The following is a 10,473-nucleotide window of genomic DNA, read 5'->3' on the forward strand; positions in this document are numbered from 1 at the left end:
CAGTGACCAAGCAACTGAAATAAATCTAATAATTGGTCAAGTGGGACTGAGCCTGCACTAAAAGAGGCAAAGACATACAATGGACAGAATAATCAATCAAGGATAAGTTCAGTCACTATCTAGCCATTTGATCCTGGATAAATTAATTAGTTTTTCTAGGCCTCTTTCTATCCTGAGGTATAATTTGGGAGGGCTGTACAAGATTGGCAATTCTCTGTTAATCTGGGATTCCTGTGGCCATCCATAACCCTCCATCCCGGACTTCCATGGTGGTCCAGTGGTTAAGACTTTGTGCTTCCAATGCAGGGGGTGCAGGTTCGATCCCTGGTTGGGGAACTAAGATCCTACATGCCTCGCAGCACGGCCAAAAAGAAAAGAAAGAAAGAAAGAAAAAAAAAGAACATAAGCCTCCATCCCTCAAAACTGTAAGCAAAATGTAGGTGTTTTTTTGCAGGGAAAGAGGGGAGAGGGTAGAGATGGTTCAAGGTTTTCAACAGATTTGCAAAAGGATTACTCCAGAACGTTAAGAACCACTATGTAGATGATTGTAAGTGTATAGCTCTGTAGTTCCAATTTTATGATCATTCAGAATCAATGCTGTTTCAAAACTGCAAATGTAACAGCTTATTCACACTGTCCAGTATTCATTAACCTGAGACTGCCAAACACTCAATATAGAAATAATGTTGCTTTTATAACATTCCCTAAATTCATTTTTATCCTTATGATCCACTTAGAAGCTGATTCCCCTCAATAATTTACAGTTTAACAAAAACATCAACCAAGAGACATCATTTGTGTCGTTTATTTCAAGAAACATTTACCGAGCCTCTGTGACATGTCATACTTCTGGCAAGAATAAGGGAAACTCAACCTACACTGTTGACTACTCTCTTGGCTTCCTTGATCCAATGCCTCACTGAGTCTCCTGCCACCTCTCTAACTGCCTCTGATCCATTTCCTGCACAGACTTGTACTTGACTACCTACTCCTTTTCTGTACTGCTGGGGCTGTCTTCAGCTATCTTTTCTCTCTATATATTAGAGTGACCAATGATCTGGGTTTGCCTCGATCTGAGGGGTTTCCTGACATGGACTCTCAGTTCTAAAACCAACAGTCCAGGGCACATCAGGATGACTGGTCACCTTACTAAATCTTCTCCTTGATCCATTTCATTCATCCCCATGGCTTCATTTATTCCCAACAACAACATCATCTGCTCAAACCACCCAAGCCAGAAATCTGGGAGTCGTTATCCCTCACTTTTCCCAGTCCGGTGAGTTGCCAAATCTTGTCAGTTTTCCATCCCAAGTAATTCTTGACTCCATGCCCTCCAAATATCTTGACTGGACTATTTCAATTCCAAGTGTCAATGCCTTCCTCACACCACCTTCCCATTCATTATCCACAAGGCTGCCAAGATGAAGTTTTAAAAATGCAAATCAAGTCATTCGGTCAGCAAAACCTTAATGAGTGGCTACTTCATGCTCTATGCCTTGGGGATAGAGCAGAGAACAAAGCAATCAAAGTTTCTATCCATTCAGAGTTTGCACTGCAGAAAAGAGAGATACAATAAACAAACAAGTAAATATATGTCAGATGGTAGTAAATCTATGTGGGGAAAAAAAGATTAGGAGAATAGAGAGTGCCTGAGAAGTTTTGCTATTTTATATGATTAGGGAAGGACTCCTTCCTTGCGGGAAGTTACAGAGCCGCCCATGTGAATATCGCAGGGAAGAATGTTCCAGGCAGAAAGTACAGCAAATCCAAAGGTTCTGAGGCAAGAATGTAAGCAAGGTGCAAGGGACGGAAAACAGGTGAGCGTGCTGAATAAGGAAGAAGGGAAGAAGAGAGCCAAGCACCAGACATTTAGGGCTTTGTGGCTCTATGTAGGAAGGAAGTCCTCAGAAGGTTTAGAGCAGAAACAACATGATCTCACCTTTTGGGAGGATTCCTGACTGCTGTGTGGAGAATATACTGTTAAGGGGCAAGGAAGGAATCAGGGAAACCACTTACAAGGCTACTGCAATCATCTAGGCTAGAGATGATGGTGGCTCAGACTACAGTGGTAGCAATGGAGCCAGTAATCAGTGGATGAATTCTGGGGACATCTTAAAGGGAGAAACAACAGGATTTGCTGATGGACTGACTGTGGGGTATGAGAGAAAAAGAAATCAAGGATGACTGGATTAAGCAACTCAAAGAATAAAGCTGTCATTCACTGAGACAGAGAAAAGCAGGAGAAGGAGGCGATGTGGGAGAAATTAGGAGTTAAGTTTTGGGGCATGTTAAATCTGAGATACCTATTAGTCATTAAGTGCTGTTAAAAAGTAGCTGATTATTCTTAGCTGAAGTATTATTCCTTGTTCAAAAGTTTTCAGTAGCACCCCATCCCCTAAGGAGCAACTCCACAGGTCTATCAGTGACATGTAAGACATTTCTTGTTCTGGCCCCTGTATCTCTCACCATTCTCCCACACTCACACAATTTTCAGCCTTATGAAACATTCTGCAGTTCCCCTGGCTCTTCTGTATGCCCCTCCTTCTGCCTAGAATGCTCTTCTCAGACCTCATCCACCTAATTCCTCATCAAGATAGCAGCTCAGTTATCACCTCCTATGTGAAGCCTTCCCTAACACCACTAGGCCAGCAGGGAACCCTTGCCATCTAACAGGACCTATCCCATATCTGTTATTATAGTTACCACACCGTATTTCAATTACTTAGTTTATGTATCTGACATCCCCACTAGACTATACACATCTTGAGGAAAAAAAATCAACATTTTTGTTGATTCCTCTATCTTGTTCTCTTTAGTGTGTCCTTCCAAGCAGCAATTATGTTAGGAAAGATGAGGAACACAGAGTCATGAACGTTTTGGTTTATTTATGCTAGTTAGGACCAGGCTAGCAGAAGAAATGGTAGGAAGGGACCATGCCCAAGATGCTCTGAGCTTGCTGGCGAAACACGCTGTCTTTTATCAACAATTCAGTCTTGCTTGTATCATCATAGTCACTGTCCTCTGTGCACTTATCTCCCCAAATCAGGCCCAGTTCTCTTTTATATTAATAAGATTGTCAGAACTGCACAAACTCTTAAAAAAATTTCTGCATACCTTTTGAATCTCTAAGACATGTTCATCTAATTTGATTATGCCAAACACCTTACCAACAAAACACGCAAAGTATTCTTAAATATGAGTAACAATGCATATGACTTCTTACAAGGTGCACTTCCTACACACATGATTAACTATACCTTCGCATCTTCTCATCCCTCCTGATCAGTTCCACCCATAATTTTCCCATACGATGAACACAGTGTATACCTATATTGTCTTCCCTAATCTAATTCCTTCACAGCATTTTTATAACCTGAAATTATCTTGTTTAAGTCAATGATGGGAAGGGTCTTGTCTGTCAAGTTTGCTGTTTTATGACAGAGCCTAAAATATGCTAAAAACTGAAAAAATATTTCTTTATTGCATCCAAGCAAATAGTAACAACCATGCCCAGTCACTGCCCTCAGTGCCAGCAGTGAAACTTTAAATGCTCTCACTATAGTTAAAAGAAAAAAGGGTGATCTAACCTTGCACCTAAAGCAATTAGAGAAAGAAGAACAAAAAAACCCCAAAGTTAGCAGAAGGAAAGAAATCATAAAAATCAGATCAGAAATAAATGAAAAAGAAATGAAGGAAACGATAGCAAAGATCAATTAAAAAAAAAAAAAGGTGACAGGGCACTCTAAGTCTCAGTTTTCTCATCTGTTAAAAAAGGTTGATAGGGATTTCCCTGGTGGCACAGTGGTTAAGAATCCGCCTGCCAATGCAGGGGACACGGGTTCAAGCCCGGTCCGGGAAGATCCCACATGCCGCGGAGCAACTAAGCTCGTGCGCCACAACTACTGAGCCTGCGATCTAAAGCCAGCGAGCCACAACTACTGAAGCCTGCACGCCTAGAGCCCATGCTCAGCAACAAGAGAAGCCACCACAATGAGAACCCCACGCACCGCAATGAAGAGCAGCCCCCACTCGCAACAGCTAGAGAAAGCCCGCGTGCAGCAATGAAGACCCAATGCAGCCAAAAATAAATAAATAAATAAAATAAATTTAAAAATAGAAGATAATTTATTGCTAAAAAATGCTAACTATCGGGCTTCCCTGGTGGCGCAGTGGTTGAGAGTCCGCCTGCTGAAGCAGAGGACACAGGTTCGTGCCCCGGTCTGGGAAGATCCCACATGCCGCGGAGCAGCTGGGCCTGTGAGCCATGGCCGCTGACCTTGCGCGTCCGGAGCCTGTGCTCCACAACGGGAGAGGCTACAACAGTGAGAGGCCCGCGTACCACAAAAAAAAGAAAAAAAAAAAGTGCTAACTATCATCTGAGCCTTCAGCAAGTCATAATCTTTTTGTTGGTGGAGGGTTTGAAACATGATGAGAATTACCAAAATGTGACACAGAGACAACAAATAAGCAAATGCTATTGAGAAATTGGCACCCACAGACTTTGTCAACACAGGGTTGCCACAAACCTTCAATTTGTAAAAACAAAAACAAACAGAAAAACGCAGTATCTGCGAAGTGCAGTAAAGTGAAGAACAGCAAAATGAGGTAAGCCTATACACATTTTAGGGCTTTACTTATAAATAAGCTTGGACCAACACAGTGTATTCTTATTGTGAGGACTGAAGCGTTTTTAGTATAACAAGCACAAGATACATAGAAATGTTAAATAAAGTGATAATTATTGATTTAAGAGCTAAAACGACAGAACTCTCAGAAGAAAACACAGAAGTACATCTTCATGGTTTACTTGGGTTAGGCAAAGCCTTCTTAGATACTATATAAAAAGCACAGGCAACGACAACAAAAAAAAACTGAACTCCATCATCAATAATAAGAACTCTTACACTTCAAAGGGCACCATCAAGGAAGTGCAAAGAAATCATTATCTGATCAGGGACTTGTCTCTAGAATATATAAAGAACTCTTACAACTCAATAATAAAAAGACAAACACAATGGAAAAATGGGCAAAGGATCTGAATAGCTATTTCTCCAAAGAAGATACACAAATGACTAATAAGCACATGAAAAGATGATCAATGTCATTAGCCATTACAAAAATGCAAATCAAAACCATAATGATACTGCTTCACACCCACCAGGATGGCTAAAATTTAAAAAGACAGATAACAGAGTTGACAAGAATGCTGAGAAATCAGAACCCTCATACCTTGGTGGTGGGATTGTAAAATAGTGTAGCCACTTTGAAAAATAGTTTCTCAGCTCCTCAAAATGTTACATATGACCCAGAAATTCCAATCGTAGGTGTATACTAAGAGAACTGAAAACACATGTCCACACAAAAACTTGTACACAAATGTTCATAGTAGCATTATTCATAACATGCCAAATGTGGAAAAAACCTAAATGTCCATCAACTGATGAATGGATAAACGAAATGCTATATATCCATATGTTATAGGTTGAATTGTGCCCCCCCAAAAAAGATATGTTGAAGTCCTAACCACCAGTACCTCAGAGTATGACCTTATTTGGAAATAGGGTCTTTGCAGATGTAATAAGTTAACATGAAGTCATACTGGAGTAGGGTGGGCTCCTCATCTACTATGACTGGTATTCTTGTTTGTTTGTTTTTTTAATGGTATCAACTGCTTTTTATTGAGCACATATTAAGTACTTTCCATAAAATTCAATCTGTACCCTGACCTTAGAAGCTACATGTTTTTATTATTCCCATTTTTCAAACAGAGACAGAAGCTCAGAACCTAAGAGTGGTGACTCAAGTGGGTAACTCAGCTAAATGAGTGGATTCTGATTCTGGATGCATGGCCTCCAAAGCCAGTGTTTGTAACCCTAAGGCTCCTGTGCCTCGAACTCTGCTCTGCTGACATTGGCTGGAGGGAGCCAGGATGAGCCTCTAAGGGTTAGGCCTTCCAAACAGGAGCCACCAAGCCTGGTGTCTCATCTGTCTCCCAGTTTAGCCTAACTGGTATCCTTATAAGATGGCTATGTGAAGATACAAACACACAAGGAGAATGCCACGTGCTATGAAGGCAGATACTGGGGTTATGCAGCTACAAGCCAAAGAATGCCAAACATTGCTAGCAAACCACCAGAAGCTAGGAAGAATCAAAGAAGAATTTTTCTCTACAGGTTTGAGAAGGAGCATGGCCCTGCCAACATCTTAATTTTGGACTTCTAGCCTCCAGAACTGAGACAATAAATTTCTTTTGTTTTAAGCCACCCAGTTTGTAGTATTCTGTTATGGCAGCCCTAGAGAACTAATATACTATATAATGGAATATTATTCAACCATAAAAAGGAATGAAGTACTGATACATGCTACAACATGGACAAACCTTGAAAATATTATGCTAAGTGGAGAAAACCAGACACACAAGATTACTTATTATTAATAAGTAATCTTAAGTATTAATAATTACTTATGATTCCATTTATATGAAATGTCCAGGATAGGCAAATCTATAAATGGAGAGTGTATTAGTGGTTGCCTAGTGCTTGGGGGTAGGGGGAGAAGAATGATGAGGGACTACTAACAGATACAGGGTTTCTTTTGGGGGGTGATTAAAATGTTCTGAAATTAATTATAGTGCTAACTGCACAACTCTGTAAATATATTAAAAATCAATGAATTGTACATTTTAAATGGGTGAATTGTATGGTATATGAAACATATGTAAATAAAGCTGTTTTTAAAAAAAATAATTATGAAAGAAAGTAACAGGGTGCATGACAGAGAGAGAGGAGTAGGGACACCTGAAACAGAGCATTAGGGAAGAGTTGCTATATAAGCAATGTGTGAAATTTGAGCTGAAACCTGAACAATGAGGACAGCTGTGAGAAGAGCATTCCAGGCAGAGGGAATGGTACAAGTTTCCTTGAGTGAGAATGGGCTTGAGACATCTGAGGAACAGAAAGGCAAATATGGCTAGAGTATAAGTGACGTAGAGAGTGGTATGGGATGAAACTGGTAGACAGGCAGGGGCTAGACAGCGTATTAATTCCATAAAAATTATAGGAAATAATTCCATAAAAATTATAGCTACAGTAAAATTGCAGGCAAGTTTATTTCATCTCCAGTCCTCAATATGCACCTTTAATCTCAATAGGCTTATATAGTAACAGTTACCTCATTTCATATTTAAACATCTATAACCATAACAAATAATTACTCTTATGGGTGTCTAATCCTAAAGTTACCTAAACCTGTTAGGTTTGGGCCAGGACTGGTCTCAGCAATGGCAATCTCATATAGTCAAAATCAGTCCGAACCCATCCCTGGGCCAAGAGTTTCAGGTCTTGAAGGCATAAACATCACAGTCAAAATTAAACTCCTAGATATGCCAAACAGCAACCCAAATCAAGCCAAATCAACCCATTCTAGAGATCAGGGATTTTTTTTAAGACTCACAGAATGTTCCTGTGACTCAAGGAATAGGGAAAAACCAAACCACCTTTAGGAATAAAACAAACAAAATGAGTATTTAACTCAATATATGTGCTCTCAGCCTGTTCACCAATTCCTACCCATTGGACATAGACAACACCTGCACATTTTCAGGTGAAGAAGTTAATTCAAAAAGCCTGCCCCTTCCATTTTGGCCCCAAGTTGGACTACAAGTTTCAGCAAGGAAAGGTGACAGGGCAAAATTCAAGAAGGGCAACGCTCTGTGTCATCCTGAACACTCCCTTTTTAGTTTCACTTAAATAGTTCTACCCTGTCTTATACTGTTACACAGCCTGTGTCAAACACCTGTTGACCTCATTATGGAAGTTATTTCAATGACACCCAGAGATGGGCCTAAGGAGCACATGTGAAAATGTAATGAAGATAAGATAACAGACATATAAATCTGAGATGTAAACAGAATTGGCTAGCCCATTTAATAAATCAGAAATAACAAAGTGATGTTAACCAGAGGGCAAGGCTACAAATAAATCCAGTAAACATATCACCACACATTTGTATACAAGTCCACCTATCTCCTAAATAATAGACAAAAGCATTAAAGGCAGTAAAAAAAGGTATTCATTCCCATTCCCCCTCAGGGTGGGTGGAGTGTGGGTTCTAACCTAGACACTAACTGTAAAGCTAACAGAGCAAAAGAAAACAAACAAATAAAACCAAAAATTCCTATCAGATTAAAATTAGTAATAAATTGTACTTACTGTTTGGCCTGATTAACATGAACTCCTAGTGTATAGCTCAGCCATTTGTATGTCACCTGCAAGAAGGAGGAGTTTTTTTTAATGTTTTATTAGATGACTCCAGAGTGCAGGTCAGTCCCAAGGGCTCCTAAAGATTCTTACTCTTAGACGATTAAGCCTTATAAATTACATTAGATGCCACCCCAGTTTTGCCAAGAACCATCCACCTAGGCAAGTAGGACTCAGATATTTATCTTACAAATACTAAGAAGTTTGTATCACAGATTAATGCAAGAATCTAAAAAGAAAGGCTGAATATACACAGAAAAAAATCTCATTTTTCTCACACTCCTTGTTTTACTAAGGCCCTTTTTTTCACATTCTGTCCTTTTTTGGGGCCACCACCAAAAACTATCCTCAAACTCACCCAGAAGCTAGGTTACTTTGGAGTGTATAACTCAGAAACTTCTGAGGAAAGTTGCAGCCATACAAACATTAAAGGGCACAGGTGGTAAAGGGGGGTCAGGGAATGAGTGAAGTTGTTGAATACTGTATCAAGAGGTTAGACTGGGAACTATTGGCATCAAGCTTTGATCTTCCTTCCATCCTTCGTTGAACTCTCCTGTCATTTGCCACTGCCTTATAACCTGTCACCCACCTCTCAAAGTCTTCCAATTCTAAACGCTGAGTTTCCAATAATTAGAAGACTTATATAGGTTAGGTAAAGGCAGTGTGATGTAGAGGAAAGCACTAGCAAAAGAGACAGACCTAGGCTGGAAAACTGATTATCCCCTACTAACCACAAATAAATTATTTGGTCCCTCTGCTTCAACTGCCTTTTCTAGGGATACTTCCACCGACCTCTAGGTGGGTCACTGTAGCGACTAAACGCAATAATGTGTATCCAAAGCTCACAGTAGGCCCTCAGTCATCACGATTTGCGAAGCACTCTCATATCCATCGTTTCACTTGATCTTTACTCCAACCCTGTGAGGCAGGCCAAGCCTGTATCAATACCAAACTTCCAGGAGGAGGAAACCAACTGACGGCCGGAAGGTTAAACAACATGTCGCTTAACCCGGTCAAAACACAGTTTCCTCAACTGTAAACTTGAGACTTCAAACGCCAACCACGTCGTCAGACAGGTGTAGAGACGCCTTAGAAGCATTATCAACCAACGTTCCTCCCAGCCCCCGCCCCAGACCTCCGGGGCCCCGGGCCTGTGCACAGAACCCAGCACGCCCACCCAAAGGACGCGGATTTGCGCGCGGGCCACAGGTCCTCGCCGGCGAGTTATCGCTCGCCCTGGGGCACCAGGCGTGGGGACCGTCTCCCCTGGGCCAGTCCCCACGCGGCACACGCAGAGGCGTCAAGGCCCCCGCCGCCCTCGCTGGGCACAGGACCCCAGTCGCACGCCCGCATTCCCCAAATCCTAGCTCCTCACTATCTTGTTCTGGTCCGTGACGAACTCGTCTATATTTTCCAGATAAAACTGGTCCGCCATGGTGCCGCTGCGCCGTGCCCCGCCGCCTCCGAGCTCCCCTGGCCACTTCAACTGCAGCTCCCGCCGGCGGGAAACGTCTTTCCTCCCTCGCAGGTCCTGGGTCGTTTCTCACAGCAACGGAGGCGACGCGCTACGGCGGCCGCCCGAGGGTCAAACTAGTCTCGGAGACGGCGCAGGCTGAACGAAGCGGAGCTAATAGGACCGGACGGAAGTGAAGTCCTAGCGGCGCAGGCGTGCTCTGCAGGGGCTGAGTGTAGAGCCCTAGTTTCAAATCCCAGCTCTGCCTCTTAGTGACTGACCCAGGGCAAAATACCTCACCTCTAGGAACCACAGTTTTTCCAACTCTAAATTGATAAAATAATCCTTACCTTTTCATACATTTATTCAACAAATATTTATTAAGTACCCGGTCTATTCCAGGCACTTCTTAGGCACTGGGACATAGCAATGAACAATAATGACAGAAATAAACAAATATTTTAGTAAAGTCCTGCCAGCTGGGATAAAGTACTGCCTGTTATAATCTCTCAGAATTGAGAAATCAGGGAAAGTTTTCCAGAGAAGATGAGAGAGGGGGAGTATTTGCTGGGAAGAGAATAGTTTTCATTATGGTTGGAATGCCGGGAGAAAAGGACGATGAGGAGGGATGAGACCGAAGAAGCCAAATCATGCTATGCCTACAAGGTTGTGTGAAGGGGCACGTGCACTTTATTCTCAAGAAAAGTTTTCGAATTGGGGAATTTCAACTAAAATTTCTCCTAACATCAGCTAAAAAACCAT

The 10,473-nt window shown here is 41.7% G+C and overlaps 1 protein-coding gene across 2 annotated transcripts in view; it reads right to left on the reverse strand.

The window, feature by feature from the left end:
• The window catches only part of POLD3 (DNA polymerase delta 3, accessory subunit), a 43,219-nt gene extending 33,372 nt beyond the window's left edge, over positions 1–9,847 (reverse strand). For both annotated transcript variants that reach the window (XR_004351123.1, XM_032640579.1), the window contains exons 1-2: positions 9,634–9,847; positions 8,211–8,266 (exon numbers count right to left, since the gene is read on the reverse strand). Coding sequence is in view for 1 of the 2 variants with exons in the window: in XM_032640579.1 (XP_032496470.1) it covers positions 8,211–8,266; positions 9,634–9,693 (116 nt within the window). In the remaining variant the exon portion in view is untranslated. The remainder of the gene's footprint in view (positions 1–8,210; positions 8,267–9,633) is intronic.
• Positions 9,848–10,473: the final 626 nt, after the last annotated feature.

This window comes from Phocoena sinus, chromosome 8, assembly GCF_008692025.1.
Source record: "Phocoena sinus isolate mPhoSin1 chromosome 8, mPhoSin1.pri, whole genome shotgun sequence".
Taxonomy (NCBI): Eukaryota; Metazoa; Chordata; class Mammalia; order Artiodactyla; family Phocoenidae; genus Phocoena; species Phocoena sinus.